Raw genomic sequence first — 19,947 nt, forward strand, 5'->3', positions numbered from 1 at the left:
ACATATAGGTACCAATGACATAGGTAAAAAAAGGGAAGAGGTCCTGAAGGGAGGATTTAGGGAGTTGGGAGGAGAGTTAAGGAAAAGGACCAAAAAGGTAACAATCTCAGGATTACTGCCTGTGCCACGCGACAGTGAGAGTAGGAATGGAGCGAGGTGGAGGATAAATGCGTGGCTGAAAGACTGGTGCAGAGGGCAGGGATTCAAGTTTCTGGATCATTGGGACTTCTTTTGGGGAAGGTGGGACCTGTACAGAAAGGATGGGTTGCACTTGAACCCGAGGGGGACCAATATCCTAGCGGGGAAATTTGCAAAGGCTACTGGGGAGACTTTAAACTAGAATGGTTGGGGCGAGGGACTCAAATAGAGAAAGCTAGTAGACAGAATGGGTGGCAGGAAGCAGAAAAGGGAAGCACTTGGGCACAAGAGGAGAAAGAAAAAAAAGGAAATAAACAGAGAATAAGAGGCGGGGGGTTTCTTAAATGTGCATATTTTAATGCTAGGAGCATTGTAAGAAAGGTGGATGAGCTTAGAGTCTGGATAGACACCTGGAAGTATGATGTTGTGGCGATCAGTGAAACATGGTTGCAGAAGGGCTGTGATTGGAAACTAAATATTCCAGGATTTCGTTGCTTCAGGTGTGATAGAATTGGAGGGGCAAGAGGTGGAGGTGTTGCATTACTAGTCAGGGAAGATATTACAGCAGTGCTTTGGCAGGATAGATTGGAAGGCTCATCTAGGGAGACTATTTGGGTGGAACTGAGAAGTGGGAAAGGGGTAGCAACACTTATAGGGGTGTATTATAGACCGCCAAATGGGGATCGAGAATTGGAAGAGCAAATATGTAAGGAGATAGCAGATATTAGTAGTAAGCACAAAGTAGTGATTGTGGGAGATTTCAACTTTCCACACATAGACTGGGAAACACATTCTGTAAATGGGCTGGATGGTTTGGAATTTGTAAAATGTGTGCAGGATAGTTTTTTGCAGCAATACATAGAGGTACCTACTAGAGGAGGGGCAGTGTTGGACCTCCTGTTAGGAAATGAGACGGGACAGGTGGCGGAGGTATGCGTTGGGGAGCACTTCGGGTCCAGTGATCACAATACCATTAGTTTCAATATAATTATGGAGAGGGTCAGAACTTGACCTAGCGTTGAGATTTTTGATTGGAGAAAGGCTAACTTTGATGAGATGCAAAATGATTTAAAAGGAGTGAACTGGGACATTTTGTTTTATGGGAAGGATGTAGAAGAGAAATGGAGGACATTTAAAGGGGAAATTTTAAGAGCACAGAATCTTTATGTTCCTGTTCGGTTGAAAGGAAACAGTAAAAAGTGGAAAGAGCCATGGTTTTCAAGGGAAATTGGACATCTTGTTCGGAAAAAGAGGGAGATCTACAATAATTATAGGCAGCATGAAGTAAATGAGGTGCTTGAGGAGTATAAGGAATGTAAAAATAATCTTAAGAAAGAAATTAGAAAAGCAAAAAGAAGACATTAGGTTGTTTTGGCGAGTAAGGTTAAAGTAAATCCAAAGGGTTTCTACAGCTATATTAATAGCAAAAGGATAATGAGGGATAAAATTGGTCCATTGGAGAGACAGAGTGGACAGTTATCTGCAGAGCCAAAAGAGATGGGGGAGATATTGAACAATTTCTTTTCTTCGGTATTCACCAAGGAGAAGGATATTGAATTATGGAGGTAAGGGAAACTAGTAGAGTAGCTATGGATACTATGAGTTTCAAAGTAAAAGAAGTACTGACACTTTTGAAAAATATAAAAGTGGATAAGTCTCCAGGTCCTGACAGGATATTCCCTAGGACATTGAGGGAAGTTAGTGTAGAAATAGCCGGGGTATGACAGAAATATTTCAAATGTCATTAGAAACGGGAATAGTCCCCGAGGATTGGCGTACTGCGCATGTTGTTCCATTGTTTAAAAAGGGTTCTAAGAGTAAACCTAGCAATTATAGGCCTGTTAGTTTGACTTCAGTGGTGGGAAAATTAATGGAAAAGATACTTAGAGATAATATATATAAGCATCTGGATAAACAGGGTCTGATTAGGAACAGTCAGCATAGATTTGTGCCTGGAAGGTCATGTTTGACTAATCTTCTTGAATTTTTTGAAGAGGTTACTAGGGAAATTGACACGGGTAAAGCAGTGGATGTTGTCTATATGGACTTTAGTAAGGCCTTTGACAAGGTTCCTCATGGAAGGTTGGTTAAGAAGGTTCAACTGTTGGGTATAAATGCAGGAGTAGCAAGATGGATTCAACAGTGGCTGAATGGGAGAAGCCAGAGGGTAATGGTGGATGGTTGTTTGTCGGGTTGGAGGCAGGTGACTAGTGGGGTGCCTCAGGGATCGGTGTTGGGTCCTTTGTTGTTTGTCATGTACATCAATGATCTGGATGAAGGTGTGGTAAATTGGATTAGTAAGTATGCAGATGATACCAAGATAGGGGTGTTGTGGATAATGAAGAGGATTTCCAAAGTCTACAGAGTGATTTAGGCCATTTGGAAGAATGGGCTGAAAGATGGCAGATGGAGTTTAATGCTGATAAATGTGAGGTGCTACACCTTGGCAGGATAAATCAAAATAGGACGTACATGGTAAATGGTAGGGAATTGAAGAATACAGTTGAACAGAGGGATCTGGGAATAACCGTGCATAGTTCCTTGAAGGTGGAATCTCATATAGATAGGGTGGGAAAGAAAGCTTTTGGTATGCTAGCCTTTATAAATCAGAGCATTGAGTATAGAAGCTGGGATGTAATGTTAAAATTGTACAAGGCATTGGTGAGACCAAATCTGGAGTATGGTGTACAATTTTGGTCGCCCAATTATAGGAAGGATGTCAACAAAATAGAGAGAGTACAGAGGAGATTTACTAGAATGTTGCCTGGGTTTAACAACTAAGTTACAGAGAAAGGTTGAATAAGTTAGGTCTTTATTCTCTGGAGCGCAGAAGGTTAAGGGGGGACTTGATAGAAGTCTTTAAAATGATGAGAGGGATAGACAGAGTTGATGTGGATCAGCTTTTCCCTTTGAGAATAGGGAAGATTCAAACAAGAGGACATGACTTCAGAATTAAGGGACAGAAGTTTAGGGGTAACATGAGGGGGAACTTCTTTACTCAGAGATGGTAGCGGTGTGGAATGAGCTTCCAGTGGAAGTGGTGGAGGCAGGTTAATTGGTATCATTTAAAAATAAATTGGATAGGCATATGGATGAGAAGGGAATGGAGGGTTATGGTATGGTATGGAGGGTTAGGTGGGAGTGCAGGCAGGTGGGACTAAAGGAAAAAAGTTGTTCGGCACAGACTTGTAGGGCCGAGATGGCCTGTTTCCGTGCTGTAATTGTTATATGGTTATATGGTTAAAGGGAGTATACATTGTAACACTGGTAGGGGAGCAGTTAAGGAAGGGTGTGGGCAGCAGATGGTGAGCAATACAGGTTCATAGAGTAATACAGCAAAGGGGCGGCATACTTGCCTCAGAGCTAAAAAGGCTATGGGTTGAAGTTCTACTCCAGGTTTTCTTGGATGGAATTCCAGCTGAGATTCCGAACACATACTGAGGGAGTGCTGTGTGCTTGGAGGTGCAGTTTTCTTTCAGGCAGATGTGAAAGATCACACGACTAATTTAGTGAGTCGGAGAGTTACACAAGCATGGAAACAGGCCATTTGGCCCATCATGTCCTAACTAACAGGTAGATTCCCATCCACATTAAATCCACCTTCTAGCACTTGCCCCTTAGCCTTCTATGCCCAGGCAATTAAAGTGTTCTCCCAGACACTTAAATGTTGGCAGTGTTTGCTTCTACCAATCTCACAGGTAGTGTATTCCAGGTACTCTCCACTCTCGCGGTGATAAAGTTCCCCCGTCGGATCATCTCTAAATCTCCTATGTGTTCTCGCTTTATCTACAACTGATCAGGGCAAAATAATCCTGCAATCCACCCATCCTTATCCATCATAATTTCATTCAGTCATGCCCCCTCTCACATCCTTAGCTCCAGGGATAAAGGTTCCACTTCTTTTCAAGTGGAAGCAGGGGCTGGTTTGCAGAGGATGGCATGGCCTGATAGTGTTCCCTCCCCCAATGTTATTAAAACGGATAATCTGCAGATAATTGCACTTCTGTTTATATGTGAACTTCCTGTATCTACACGAACGCAGTAAATCACTTTGTAAGTTATTCAATCGCTTTAAAGTAATTGTTGAGCTTTTGTGACAGTTACTATTCTAAATAGTTACTATTTCCTTCTGGGTGCGGTATTATATTTCAAGAATTTCTATTATAAAGCCAGAAACACAAATTATCTTAATCCTTTTGTTGTGGAATACTGCAGGCATAATGCCTTCCCTTTCACTTTCTGATATCGTTCAGTCACTCACAGACCACACACATGGACTCATATTCATCTCCATCACAAAGCTATCTATCTTTCCTCAGCCATTTTGAAACCTTCACCCATGCATTTGTAACCTCCGAACCTCACTATTCTAACACTCCCTGACGAGCCTCCCTCATTATATTCTCTGGTAAACTTTAGGCCATACAAAACTTTACTGCCCATGTCCTAACTTGGACGCTTCTTCGTGCCAGGCTAACAATGGCTTCTAGTTAAGCAATGCCAAGTTTAAAATTCTACACAGTGTTTTCCTATTAAAGCTTTGTTCCTCTCCATTTCTAGGGGGTTTTCCAACTCAATAGTCTCCAGAATCCAATTGCTCCTACAGTCCAGTCACTTGATCATTTTATTTGTGCCACCATTAGCTCAGCTGTTGAGGGCCAAGTTAATGTCATACAGCAGAAGGACAGGCCCTATGGCCCAGAGACTACATCAACAGAGTGGCACAACCAGTGACGGACTGGGTCTAAAAATATTGGTTGCCAGGAGATGAAGGGGGCCCACCCACAACTACAATGCTATCATTTAACAGGGGCCCACTTGCCATCACTTCATCAGGGGCCCACTTGCCACCCTGGCCAGTCCGCCACTGAGCACAACTGGTAGAGCTGCTGTCTCACTGCCCCAGAGACCCAGGTTTGATCCTGACCTCGGGTGCTGCCTGAGTGGTATTCGCACATTCTCCCTGTGACTGTATGGGTTTTCTCTGGGTACATTGGCTTCGTCCACATTCCAAATATGTGTGGGTTTGTAGGTTAATTGGCCTCTGTAAATTGCCCCTAACGTGTAGGGAGTGGATGAGAAGGTGGTTCTTACAGAGCCCCAGTGTAAACAGGTGATTGATGGTCCTTTTGGGGAGTCTGCATCCTGGGGGCATGAACATCGAATTCTCCCAATTTTGTTAGTCCTTGCTGTCTCCTCCCCTTCCTCAGTCCCCCTGCTGTCTCCTCCCATCCCCCCGCCTTCGGGCTCCTCCTCCTTTTTCCTTTCTTGTCCCCGCCCCCGATCAGTCTGAAGAAGGGTTTCGGCCCGAAACGTTGCCTCTTTCCTTCGCTCCATAGATGCTGCTGCACCCGCTGAGTTTCTCCAGCTTTTTTGTGTACCTTCGATTCTCCAGCATCTGCAGTTCCTTCTTAAACACTGATTGATGGTCCTGGTGGACACATTGTGCCAAAGGGCCTGTTTCTATGATGTATCACTAAACCAAACCATCAAACGCTCACTTATGCTCGTACTATACCAATCAACATTTGCCTACATCCCATCAACTTCCCACATATTCTATTAATTATCATCACTTACCACAATCATGGATAATGTGTTCAATGGAACATAGAACTGTGCAGCGCAGGCCCTTCGGCCCACAATGTCCGTGCTGAACATAATGAGAAGATAATCTCCTCTGCCTGCATATGATACATATCCTTCCATTCCTTGCAACCAAATCTATGTCCCACACATGTTGAGGTGGAGAGGAGGCAGAATAGAAGAACGAGACAATACAGAGGGCCGTGAGGGGAACAGATCTCTATTTACCTCATAGAGGCAAGATCTTTTGAAGGAGTCGGGTGAGCCAAATGGCCTTTCCCACCTTAGCTGACCTGCAGCTACATTTTTCATTCACTTCTTTGTGAATCTTTGACAATACCAATTCACTCATGTGCAGCCTCTGTTTTGTCAACCCTGTCTAAACTTGAGATTCAAAACTATCCATGCCCCAACTCACACAAGTTCTACTCACCCCATAGACATATACTGGCTCAATGTTAAGCAACATGGCTATGCAGACATAAGAGACTGCAGATGCTGAAATCCTGTGCAGGGAACAAACTGCTGGATGAACTCCACGGGTCAGGCAGCATCGACCAGGGAAATGGACAGGCGATGTTTTGGATCGGGATCCTTCTTCAGAGTTGATCAAAAAAAATCTTAAACCCTTCTATTGTCCCCAACTACAATCTTATTCGCTCTACCAATCCCTCTAGACAACTCTAGTTCCAACCTCAAACTTCTCCTCGATTTCCATCGTTGTGCTGTCTAAACCTGTGGAATTCCTTCTTAAATCTCCCTCCTTTAAGCTGCCTAAACACAGCCACTTTAACCAATCGGAGGTTACTGCAGTAAAGGTGGTGTACGAAAGCAACTTGTTGTTATGATTATAATTTATTTATAATTTCTTTAAAAAGAGCTGGATTTTTTTTTAATGACAAGAGGGTTAAAACAAAATAATCACAAAGAATACACGAACCTTAAGTCGAGAAATTAAACGAAACAGTTTAAGTGCCGAGTATAATCCAGAAATAGGACAAACCAGAAAGATGCATCAATTTAACTTCCACACCAGTTTTTTTTTAAAGTTTGCAAACTCACCGAGGAGCCGGCCCAGAAAGGGCAAGAGTTCCTGACGTTGGGCGATTCGGTGAGAGACAGAGCCCCGAAGCTGAGGGAGACGACGGAGAAGCCGAGGGCGATCTGCAGCAGTCCCAGGGCGAAGAGTGAGCGGCCGTACAGCGGGCTTGTTAGCGCCTGGCGCCCGGAGTTGCTGCCGGAGTACAGGAACGGCGCCCCGGGAGCCCAGCGACCGCGGCAGCGCAGTGGGGGCTCCCCGCCGGCCACCACCGGGCAAGTACTGGGCAAGACCACGGGCAGTGACATCCAGCAGCAGGAGACAGGCAGACTGAGGAGAGAGGTCCCGGCGGCTCTGCACGGTCATATACATCAACAGGCAACAGCAACACGTCGCTGGCTCGAACAATTCCACCCTTGAACGCCTTGTTGGAAAGCTGACCGCCCTCTCTCCCTCTACCCTACACGTTTCCAAGACGGAGGGGAGGGGAGGGGGGGTTGGGAGGAGGAGGGGTGGTGAGAGAGAGAAACAAACTTTCCCTAAACTTTCTCTTCCACACGTCCCTGAAGTGAGTCACTGGAGGAGTTCTAAAATAACTGCAGGCGAGATAGGGATTGCGTTACTAGATCTGGCAGCCACTCAAACCACGGTGTTGTGGAGAAAGAGTCGACAGGGTGGTGGCAGGGGCAACGCTACACTACACTGTTATTTCAGACTCAAGCTGGCTTTTCTCACACCTCATGGCTGCCTAAACTAATATTGCAATGCCCTTATCTCGCCAACTCCGATTCAACCATCTCAGGCTGTAGGATCTTGCTGTGTTTGAATCGCCTAAGTCACGATCATGACTACCAACAAATATCATTCCGATGGGTGCCAAGTTCGTTGGGATGTTCTGAAAGGGATAAGAGCGGCGCTGCATAAATCCCAGGTGCCCTTCACCTCTATTCCTCAATTCAGTGGCAAGTTTGCCCGGGGGCATTCAGAAAAGCCTTTCAGAATCTTTTCACGTTGCACCGTGAGTGGGAGGGAACCAAATGCACGTTGAAAATGTCATGCATGTCTTCACACATAATCTATCATTGTGTTTCAGAAATAGAGCTCAAACAAGATATCCCGGCCCAACTCTATTCCTTGGTGAGGAAAGAGTACTTTGTATATGAGATCATACCTTTATTTGGGGGCGTCCAGAACCAAGGGCCACAGTTTAAGAATAAGGGGTAAGCCATTTAGAACGGAGATGAGGAAAAGCTTTTTCCACACAGAGTTGCGAGTCTGTGGAATTCTCTGCCTCAGAGGGTGGTGGAAGGCGGTTCTCTGGATGCTTTCAAGAGAGAGCTAGACAAAGCTCTTAAAGATAGCAGTCAATGGATATGGAGAGGAGGCAGGATTGGGGTATTGATTGTGGATGATCAGCCATGATCACATTGAATGGTGGTGCTGGCTCGAGGGGCCGAATGGCCTACTCCTGCACCTATTGTTCATTGGGCACCACAAACACTGCATGGTCAAATGTTTCAGGGTTCTTTGAGAGATTTGTCACCTATTGTTAACTATTGGAAAGAATATTTTGATTTAAAAGAGCATTTTGATGCTCAGAAAGGTGCCAATGAGATTGAAGAGATTGAATTCATGAGCACAAGTCCTAGGCAGCTAGGAGGGGGAGGAGATCAGAGATGCACAAGAGACCAGAATTTGAAGGTCATGCAGGGTTACAGAGCTGTAGGCAATTGTCGAAATAGAGGTGTGGACCATGGAGTAGATTGAACCAGGGAGGTAGGGAGGAACAATCTTGAGATCAAGACATTTTCAGACCCGGCCCAAGTGCAGGCACTTTAAGCACAGAAGGAAATAGACACCCTAGATTTTGGGGCGAAGCCAAGAATTCAGTGGATGAACAACCTGGATCAGTTAAGTTCAAGCAAGGTATGGATGAGGGTTTCAGCAATAGACAAGCGGAAAGAAAGGAAGTGGAGTATTAATGCATTGGAGAGGTGCTGGATAGGCATTTCTGCAGTTCACAATTGTCCCTTGAAGCTTGAGTTTTGCTGTTTTCAGCATTTAAGAATGCGATTAAACTTCACATTATTCAACCACAAGAGATTTAGAAAATGTATCACGGTGAAGTTTTATTGCATGGAATTTTACATATTTGGTCCCAGCTGCTATTTATGAGTCTCCTCCACCCTAACTCAATCTCCCATTACAGAATCTCCTATTTGGGATCTCCAACAATAATTAAAAGCTGTGAGAATGTGCATTCACACTTTGCTTGTCATATAAAGTATGCAACTGGCGTCATTGCTGCTATGGAGCTAACTTTGTGCACAGTGAGATCCAACAAATTGCATTTCAGTAATCTTTTTTAATGATGTGAATTGAGGGAGAAACGTTGGATACTGGGGAAGGGGATCGCTCAGCTTTTTTATTTTCACTTTCATGAAATCATTTACTATCACCTGATTGGATCTTAGTTTAATGCCTCATCTAAAATTTAAGTAGAACAAGAAATACCAAATGATTCCAGGTGGGGATAATCTGCTGGGATGACAGCAGTTGTTCAAAGAAAACTTGGAATACACACAACGGCTATTCAGCCCATTCTGCCAGTCTCACTTGAAAGAGCCCCAGGGTCCCATTTCCCCATTGCCCTGTAAATTTCTCCTTAAAATATTCCCCCGATTTCCTTGACATGATCTTTACTGCATGACCACACCAAGGAAAAAGCAGGGCACAGCACCAACTTTTTCCAACCTCACTAATTATCCCAGGGTTCCTCTGGTATGAACCTCTTCCTCCAAATGTGGATGATGAGATCATGGCTAATCCCGATACACGAGCTGCGTAGACATCACTTTCATTTGCACACTTATGTAGGCAGTCCCCCCCACCCACCCCACTCCCACCGAAATATGTCTCTACCTTGTGTTTACACCACAATTGCATGCAAGGCCAAATACCAACTAAAGGGTCTAGAACAGAGCCAATCCCAGTTAAGACCATTCTCAAAACAAGGCTGTCTCCACCCAAAGACTTGAATCCATTATATTGAACCACACCACCAACAAACATCCTACAGGAGTGAGACTAATCCTCAGAACCACTGGAAAACTGTTCATACTACCGTGAAGGGCATAGATGGTGTGGATGTGGCGAGGATGTTTCCACTAGTGGGAGAGTCTAGGACTAGAGGTTATAGCCTCAGAATTAAAGGACGTTCCTTTAGGAAGAAGAGGAGGAATTTCATTAGCCAGAGGGTACTCCTTGGTCAACTCGTCCCTTCCCTCCCAAACCACCCCCTCCCCAGGTACTTTACCCTGCAACCACAGGAGGTGTAACACCTGTCCCTTTACCTACCCCCCCCTTGACTCCATCCAAGGACCTCAACAGTCTTTTTAGGTGAGGCAGAGGTTCACTTGCACCTCCTCCAACCTCATCCACTGTATCCGCTATACCAGGTGTCCACGCCTGTATATCGGCAAACCAAACGCAGGCCCGGCGATCGTTTCGCTGAACACCTCCACTCATTCCGCCTTAACCTACCTGATTTCCTGGTTGCTCAGCACTTTAACACCCCCTCCCATTCCCAATCTGACCTTTGTGCCCTGGGCCTCCTCCATTGTCAGAGTGAGGCCTAGCACTAATTGGAGGAACAGCACCTCATATTTCGCTTCGGTAGTTTACACCCCAGCGGTATGAACATTGACTTCTCTACCTTCAGATAACCCTTGCTTTCTCTCTCCCTTCCCACTATTCTTACTGTCTCCGACTACATTTTATCTTTGTCCCGCCTCCTCCCCTGACATTAATCTGAAGAAGGGTCTCGACCCGAAACGTCACCTATTCCTTCTCTCCAGAGTTGCTGCCTGTCCCGCTGAGTAACTCCAGCATTTGTGTCTAGCCATGATTGAATGGTGGATTAGACTTGATGGGCCAAATGGCCTAATTCTGCCCTTATCACTTATGGCTAAACTCCAGAACAAAGATCACCTGAATCACATAGGTTTCTGTGATGTCTACTGCTGGACCAGTAAGCTGTGGCCTAGACGAATGCTTGAGACAAATCTCAAATGTCTCTACATGCCATGGATATTAAGACAAGTAACAGTTTGAATTATAAATGTTGGCAATGATGTCCATGAAATTAGTAAACTAAACGAGTTTTGCAGCAATCCTGTATCGTCTTCCATGGAGTAAAATCTGGCTTCTTACCAAATCTCATCTACCTGCGAATCCAGACCGACAATAACAAGGTCGACTTATAAGTCTGCTGAAATGACTACTTAGTTCAGATGGTCAGGCGTGGACGATAAATTTAGAAACACAGAACTGCAGATGCCGATTTATCCCAAAGGTGGACATAAAGTGCTGGTGTAACTCAGGGGGTCAGGCAGCATCTCTGGAAATAAAGGATGGGTGACATTTCAGGCCCTCATAGATGCTGCATGACCCACTGAGTTACTCCAACACTTTGTGTCCATCTATGGACAATAGATTGTTGGACTTGGATGCAATGCCTCCATGCTACGACTGATTAAAATAAAAGCTACTGAATTATACAAAACTAAATGTGGCTTTTGATCGATAGCTCTATTTCAGGCACAATGTGATAGCGAGATAAATCTATTCAGACAGCCTGTCAATTTGCCTGCGAATACGATATGATACGATAAAACTTTATTCATCCCCAGAGGGAAATTTGTCTGCCGACCGTCAAAACACATAAGGTACACAAAAACTTGAAATTAAAAGTGAAAACAAAAGAAAAAGACTGTTGTCTGTCTGCTGTGTGCACAGTGCCTTCACCGGAACAAATGAACAAACAAACACAGACTTATCCCCTGGGCAGAAGATTCTAAACTAACTTGCGCCCCCCCGGTTCACCTTTGTTCACCCACCATACCTCATGGCGGTCCCTCCATGCTGGGTCCCTATTGTTCTGAATGGGAATAATCCATGAATACAACTGATATTCATCAAAACCTCATTCTGAACCAGGAACTGATCAATAAATGGGACACAGGTTGGGTGAAAATATATCCAACAATGGAGTGCATTTTAGGGTAATTTAAAATTTACTGTACTCCAGTGTACATTAGTTAAGCATTAAAAAAACCCCATCAACTTCTATATCATTGCCTCCAGATTCAGACACAAGAATCACAACCCAGTTAGTTGCCCGTTTATAGTGGCCATACATGTGATGCAACAGCTATAACCTCGGAGGAAAAGCTGCATCTGCAGGTACATGAGAGCACCATCAGGTCCGCTTCAACTCACACACCATCCTGATTACAAATGTTTCGATGTTTTACTGTTTATTCATCGTTGCAGGCTCTAATTCCAGGAACTTCCTATCCATGGGCACCTTCACCAGAAAGAGCGTACCCCCTACCATCTTTTCAGGGGCACGTGCAAGATTAGCAATAAACACTGGCCATGCCGGTGACACCATCTTATAAAATTGTACACATAGCAAAAAAAAAATCCATTATTTTAATAACTGATGATGCCAATGTATCGCTCGAAAGATTGTGAAAATGCCCTGTAGCATTTCCTTTCCTTGACTTGAAGGGTACTCCAGAAAGACAATTATTTTATCATGAACATTAAAAAAAGCATAAAAAGACAAAGTTGTTCTTCAAAAGCTCCCCCAACTCAGGAATTTTACTGCATCTTGGTAACCATGGCACTTAAATACATTATGTTTTATTTGATCCAACTTAAAACCAACACCATCCCGACAGGTTAGAGGGGGGGAAAAAAAAGCATTTTGGGTACAAGACACGTTCTTGCACACATCACTTACAAATGCAGTACAAAATTAGGAACTCTTTCATCTGGTCCCATAAAGAACTTTACATCAGAATGGTTTATCGATTAACAATATTTCTCAACTTCAAACCAAGTTCAGTGTCATCACCTTCACCAATTATAGCATTTCATCCAAAAGCAAGCATTTTGTTCAAGAAATAAAAACACAAGGCACTTTTGTGATCTTGTGCAGAACCTGAAGTTATAAAGGAGGCCTGCTCAATTATTTTACTGCAATTTGTTCTTGAATTGAAAATTATGTAAAATAACTTTATGTGAAAACTAGAGTAAAAGGCAGTTAGAACAGCATTTGCAAAAAGTACACATGTCCTATCAGAATAAAAATACTATTGCTGGCAGCATCAGCAAGTCAATCAGTAACTGAAGGTTCGGGGGTTATTGGGCCAGCAGTCCATTTCCAGCGAGGCTTTTGTTTGTTTCTCCTCTTTTTTAAATCATGGTTACAAGGTATCCCCCTTCTACAGTTCCGTGTCCCTATATTTGGTGGGCTGAGACCCGTGGTTGCCATAGTAACCACGCTTTGAGTGGTCAGCCAGTTGCCTGCGATACTGCTCCTCCTCTTCATCATCCACTTCTGCTCTGTATCCCATTCCACTGGGGTCCAGATAGGATTGCGGTGCTGGCATCTGGGGCTCAGGTGGCCTAGCATTTAGAAAAGCAAAAATAGGCCATGTTGTTAAAGTATATATATATTTTTAAAAGCAGGCAATTAAAGAACAGTGAATAGTGCATTTTGAATCGTTGGGACAACAAAAACAATTTTCAACAAATGAGATGTGCCTGCGCATTATATTTCTCCAATGATTTTCCAACAATGGTCTTATTCTTTTCCCCATCATCTACTTACTTTTACGTTTACCAGTTCCTATTCCAGGAGGGATCATATTTAAGTAAAAAATCTTTTTTTTTTTTAGTATACTCGTTAAATAATTGGAAATCATTCTCTCAAACTTGGAGGGTAGAATTTGTGTGGATATCCCACCCATTAAAAAATATATATTTATTTACTGGTAACAAAAGACTATCCAGAACATTAATCTTGCCCAACATTATGGCTAGAGAACAGATAAGACATTGCCTCCCTCTATTCCCTCACTACTTCGTTATTCTCTGGGAGAGAATGAACTTTGATGTCCTGAATCTAAGCATAACATATTGTTAGCTGCCACCTAATGAGAAGATACGTTTATAATTGATCCAAGCCCAAGGCTATTGGAGTAGTTATGAGAATTCTTAGAGAAAACTCAATGGGCTAGACCTTCCAATGGGCTAATTTCCTGCCATTCAGTAATTACTCCTGACTGCAATGCACAACATTCCCTGACTCCTACTTTTCCTTGTCAAAACCCCCAAAGGAGTTCAGCACTCACCGAGAGTGGGTTCACAGTATGGCATACAGTCATTGATATGCACTGATGGTCATGTGACCAGTTGTTAGTACTGCGGCCAGGCTTAAAGGTGCCCCGCCATTCCTAATTGTGTGCAGTTATTGTGAGTCCGTTAGTAGTTTTACCCCACATTAACCTCCATGGAATGAAGCGTTCAAGTTACATTTATTGTCACATGCACCAATTGGTACAGTAGATTTGAGTTATGGTGTAATGGTAACAGTGGAAGGTTGCTTCTGACAATGGATGCCTGGGATTAGTGGTGTGCCTCAATATTCGGTGCTGGGCCCGTTACTGTTTGTCATCTACATCAATGATTAGGTTCAAGGTGAAAGGTAAAAAAGATATCATAGAAATCTGAGGAGTAACTTTTTCACACAAAAGGTGGTGGGTGTATGGAACAAGCTGCCAGAAGAGGTAGTTGTGGCTAGGGCTATCCCATCGTTTAAGAAACAGTTCGACAGGTACATGGACAGGTTTGGAGGGATATGGACCTAGCGTAGGCATGTGGGACTGGTGTAGCTTGGACATTGTTGTCCGGTGTGGGCAAGTTGGGCTGAAGGGCCTGTTTCCACACTTGTATCACTATATTTCAAACTTGACCCATAATGCTGTTTATTAACCAGAAAAACCAAAGTATAAAAGCAGATCAAACCTTAGTAGTAAAAGATATCTTCGCTGAAAAGGTACAACTTTTCAAAAATATTGTGATTTTTTTTATTGCCCTTGAGCAAGTTTTGTTGCAAAAAGTGCACGAAAATGAGTATATCCTCAAACATGCTCCGAAGTACACAAGATCAACAATGAATGGTCCCTATCCACGCAAGGATAAAAGAGTTTCCCCCAATTTACATTTCCCTACAGGGAGGCAAAATATAATCAATGATGCTGGGGTTGCTAGACTCAAAGTATTAACAAAATGATCTTGAAGTCCAAACCAGGGCATCGGAGATGTCTTCATTCTTTAGGGAACAGGGGTTCGCCTCTTCTACTATAGATGAGGCTCTCACCAGGGTCTCTTCTATACCCCGTAACTCTGCTCTCACTCCCCATCCCCCCACTTGTAACAAGGGCAGAGTCCCTCTTGCCTTCATCTTACACCCTACAGCCGTCACATACAACAAATAATCCTCTGAAATTCTCGCCACCTCCAATAGGATCCCACCACTGGCCACATTTACCCATCTCCTCCCCTTTCGGCTTTCTACAGAGACCGCTCCCTCCGTAACTCCCTGGTCAATTCGTCCCTTCCCTCCCAAACCACACCCTCTCCTGGCACTTTCCCTTGCAACCGCAGGAAATGCTACACTTGTCGCTTTACCTCCCCCCTTGACTCCATCCAACGACCCTAGCAGTCTTTCCAGGTGAGGCAGAGATTCACTTGCACCTCCTCCAACCTCATCTATTGCATCCGCTGCTCTAGGTATCAGCTGCTCTACATCGGTGAGACTAAGCGTAGGCTTGGCGATCGCTTTGCCCAACACCTCCGCTCGGTTCACATTAACCAACCTGATCTCCCGGTGGCTCAGTACTTCAACTCCCCCTCCCATTCCGAATCCGATCTTTCTGTCCTGAGTCTCCTCAATGGCCAGAGCGTGAGTCCCACCGTAAATTGGAGGAGCAGCACCTCATATTTCGCTTGGGTAGTTTACACCCCAGCGGTATGAACATTGACATCCAGTTTCAGGTAGAACCTGCTTTCTCCTTCTTTCCCCTCCCCAGCTCTCCCACAGCCCACTGTCTCCACCTCTTCCTTTCTCCTTCCCGCCCCCCCCCCCCCACCCTCACATCAGTCTGAAGATGGGTATCAACCCGAAACGCGCCTATTTCCTTCGCTCCATAGATGCTGCCTCACCCGCTGAGTTTCCCCTTCATTTTTGTCTACCTTTGAAGGCTCTCAGTAATTTCATTTAAATATTGCTGATGTACGAGTGCATCATTTCACTAATTTTGTATAAAATATATTTTTGGCAATTCTGTCGAACTTTAGTAAGGGAAGACGGGGTTCCCAAGGAATGTGTTAACATTTGACTGGCATCAATGGTCCTGGCTGCAGCTTCCTACCACAGTCAATGCATTGGTCTACCAGTCAAGACTGTCAATTTGGCCAGCTGAGAAACAGAGGGAAATAAATATTTTCCTATTTTGTTGTGATGATCAGTGGGCTTGAGTCATGACCAGCGAGTCTTTCCTCCTCCCTCTGTTCTGTACAAGAGTTACTAATGAAGGGGCACATGATAACCTAGTGGGGGGGAAATCATAATTAAAAAAACACGATAGGATGAGAAGAGCTGGACGGTGTACTTTTTATGCATCACTGCAGAAGAGTTGGGCCAAATGACCAGCAATATTAAGTCAAATTTAGAAGCACGAGTGAACAAAATCTATATTCAAGTTTCAGGCAAAATCTTACATGACATCATTCAACATGAACTTGTGGTTTTCAAAAGTGCCACTAGATGGAGTGCCCTGCAAAGCGAGCGATTGCACAAGTTAGAAAGCAAACATCCAGGAATGCAACCCTCGTAATGATAAACCAAAATGGAAGCGAAGGACCTCTGATTCTTCTAACTGAGGTGATAAATGAATACAAAAAGCAGGATGATATTCAATTATTGAGAACAGTAACAGGATTCTAGTAACATGACATTTTTCTGTCGCTCAGATGACAGGAACAGATTCTGTTCTTTGGAGCTGGTTCTGCCATTCTGGATCATTGCAGATCTGTATCTCAACTCAATTATCCACCTGCGAATAACATTGCCAGCTACCTTGCTTAACAACAGACTGGATAGACTCAGTTTGTACTCGCTAGAATTTAGAAGATTGAGGGGGGATCTTATAGAAACTTACAAAATTCTTAAGGGGTTGGACAGGCTAGATGCAGGAAGATTGTTCCCGATGTTGGGGAAGTCCAGAACAAGGGGTCACAGTTTAAGGATAAGGGGGAAATCTTTTAGGACCGAGATGAGGAAAACTTTTTTCACAGAGAGTGGTGAATCTCTGGAATTCTCTGCCGCAGAAGGTAGTTGAGGCCAGTTCATTGGCTATATTTAAGAGGGAGTTAGATGTGGCCCTTGTGGCTAAAGGGATCAGGGGGTATGGAGAGAAGGCAGGAACGGGATACTGAGTTGGGTGATCAGCCATGATCATATTGAATGGTGGTGCAGGCTCGAAGGGCCGAATGGCCTACTCCTGCACCTATTTTCTATGTTTCTATGTTTCTATGTAACAGCCCATCAACTGTTTAAGTCAGATAAGTGCTAGGTGTTACATTTTAGGAAGTGCAACCAGGGCCGGACCTTCACAGTGAACAGAAGGCCCTGGGGAGTGTTCTAAAGCAGAGACTGAAGAAGGGTCCAAACCCAAAACATAATCTTTCCATTTTCCTTCACGGATGCTGCCCCCACACACTATTCTTCTCGCACTTTGCTTTTGCTCCAAATCAACCCAATCTCCTCATCCAAGGAATCAGTCCAATGAGCCTTGACTGCGCTCCTGATTTAGAAGTACATCTTCTCAAGTAAACTACACACAATGCTCCAGGTTTGATACCATCAATGTTCTGTAGAACTGTAGCAAGAGTTTATTACTCCCATATCAAAACCTCTTGCAATCAAAACTACATTCTTAATTTTCTACCAGAGGAACCAATTTGTCTATCTACCATGCTGAACCCTTTTCATGATTTTAAACACTATCTTCCCGGGTCTCTCATATTGTAAGGCAGCAACTCTACTGCTGCACCACGGTACATTACACTAATGGCAGTGGATTGTAACCCTCTCCCACAAAGAGTCAAAGACCAGAAGATCAATTGGAAACTGCAAAACAAAGATTTTATGGACAGTTAGACTCAAGGATCGGACATAGCTTTATATTACAGAACTACATAATCTGATTGAAGGGCACACGGACTCAAAGGGTGACATTTGAAAGAGCAAATTATTGATGGGACATGCTTACCTGTGTGACTGGGACTGTTCCCCCTTAGGTACTTTTATAGGAAGTGCGTAGATATCCGGATTTTTTTGTGCCAATTCCAGCTGCGAGGGGGAACAGACAGCATTAAACTCAGATCAATAGATTTGTGTAAATTATTCAATCAATAACACAAATAATAATATATATTTTTTTTTTAAACACCACTAAAATCCAATTCAACTACAGCTCAAATTCTCATTTGCCAGGGCTGTAAACATAAAATGTTGCCCCTTTTATAGAATGAATCTTGAACCATTCTGCACTCATATTTATGTTTGCATTTATTACTTATTTAGTTGAGAGATACAGCATGGAAAAAGGCCCTTCAACCTACCGAGTTCAGCCGTAAACTAGTTCTATCCTACGAACTAGGGACAATTTACAGAAGCCAATTAATCTACAAACCTGTAGGTCTTTGGAATGTGGGAGGAAACCAGAGCACCTGGAGAAGACCCAGGTGGTCACAGGAAACAAGTACACACTCTGTACAGACAGCATCCATAGTCAGGATCGAACCCGGGTCTCTGGCGCTGTAAGATGGCAACTCTACCGCTGCACTTTACTGTATGTACACCTGTACAATCTGTGAACTTCATGCAAATAAGAAATTTCATTATACCCTGGTGTATATGCCACTAAATTAATCTATAATTTGTACAGCACATTCAGCCGACTATGATTGTGCCAACTCTCTTTAACGTGCTATTCAATTGGTCACAATGCACCATCACTCCCCTGTTTTTGCCTCTTGGGTCAGCCACACTGCCATTTTTTGGCAACGGTCCATATGACAACTCGCTACATCAAGCAAATTCTGTTCACCTCGTGCACTTTTTCCAATTATCTCAAACCCGGTTACTCTGTTATCCAACTTCTTGCCTCCAAAGAGAGTTTCAACTTTTTTCCCCCCCATCAAGACACAAAGCACTTAAATATCTTGCAACATTTCCCACAAGGAGAACAATTTAAACCTCTTCCATAACCAAACCCCCTCACCCCAATGCTGCACGGAGATTTTTCTCCTCCAGTGCTAATTGGGGTACCCTTTATTCTGATCCCTGGGTCTAGAATTCTCGGCTTGGGGAAAACATCATCTCGGTGGCCAGCATAATAGACCCTGCAGTGATCATTTAATTTCAATGAGATCTCCTCCCATTCTTTTAAATTCAAGAGAATACACGTCTCATCTAATCAGATTTCTCAGCCGTGACAAACTTGCCATTATTGGAAACCAGTTCAGCGAATCTTTGAGGCATTTCTTTTATGGCAGGAGTCTCCCATTTAAGGTAGAGATCAAACTGTACACTATAGGTACAGTCTTAAGGCCCAACATGTCTCAACAAAGCATATTTACTCTTGCACTCAAATCCTCACATAATAGAGACAAATTGTATTCGCACAATGGCTTTCAATGAAGTGCATACAAGGACACCCAAATCACTTTGAACACCACCACCCATTCTCTCACCATTTAAAAATACTCTGCTTTTCTGTTTTGTGCACCAAAGTGGACCATACTAGATCTGCAATGTTTTTGCCCAACCACTGGGGGTGGCACAGTTGCTGCCATACGGCATCAGAGACCCGGGTTTGATCCATACTATGATGCTGCCTTTATCCTTGCCTGAGGATTCCATACGGTCCAGATGAGAAACTGTCTAGTTGTATGGCAGTGAAACAAAGACGGCAGCCCCCTAATCTCCCTTTGAAACAACAGTTTAGCTCTGAGCTCTTCAAGTTAGTTCTCGTGATTGAACTTTACCTAGAGGTATGCTGGGAATGAGGTCTAAAATCCCCATCAAGACCTTCCTCAGTTGCAAATTCTTAATACTCTATTACTAACATCCAAGATCCCATGGTCAATTGAAGCAGGGTACTCAACTTGGTCAACACTGTCCAAACACTTTAATGCATTCACTCACAAGTACAGTATGCAATCTGAAGACAAGTAATAAGGATCCCTTTTCTGATAACTTT

General features: G+C 43.7%; 2 protein-coding genes across 10 annotated transcripts in view; both read right to left on the reverse strand.

Moving 5' to 3' along the window:
• fam189a2 (family with sequence similarity 189 member A2) overlaps positions 1–7,552 on the reverse strand; it is a 79,577-nt gene extending 72,025 nt beyond the window's left edge. For 3 of the 4 annotated variants that reach the window (XM_055632494.1, XM_055632495.1, XM_055632492.1), the window contains exon 1: positions 6,787–7,552. In XM_055632494.1, the coding sequence (XP_055488469.1) occupies positions 6,787–7,071 (285 nt within the window). In that variant the 5' untranslated portion in view covers positions 7,072–7,552. The remainder of the gene's footprint in view (positions 1–6,786) is intronic. The other variant, XM_055632491.1, reaches the window with a different exon arrangement.
• Positions 7,553–12,397: 4,845 nt separating this feature from the next.
• Positions 12,398–19,947, reverse strand: part of tjp2a (tight junction protein 2a (zona occludens 2)) — a 109,132-nt gene continuing 101,582 nt past the window's right edge. For all 6 annotated transcript variants that reach the window (XM_055632500.1, XM_055632502.1, XM_055632497.1 and 3 more), the window contains 2 exons: positions 17,953–18,032; positions 12,398–13,240 (listed from right to left, as the gene is read on the reverse strand). In XM_055632500.1, the coding sequence (XP_055488475.1) occupies positions 13,057–13,240; positions 17,953–18,032 (264 nt within the window). In that variant the 3' untranslated portion in view covers positions 12,398–13,056. The remainder of the gene's footprint in view (positions 13,241–17,952; positions 18,033–19,947) is intronic.

This window comes from Leucoraja erinacea, chromosome 3, assembly GCF_028641065.1.
Source record: "Leucoraja erinacea ecotype New England chromosome 3, Leri_hhj_1, whole genome shotgun sequence".
NCBI classification, from domain to species: domain Eukaryota; kingdom Metazoa; phylum Chordata; class Chondrichthyes; order Rajiformes; family Rajidae; genus Leucoraja; species Leucoraja erinaceus.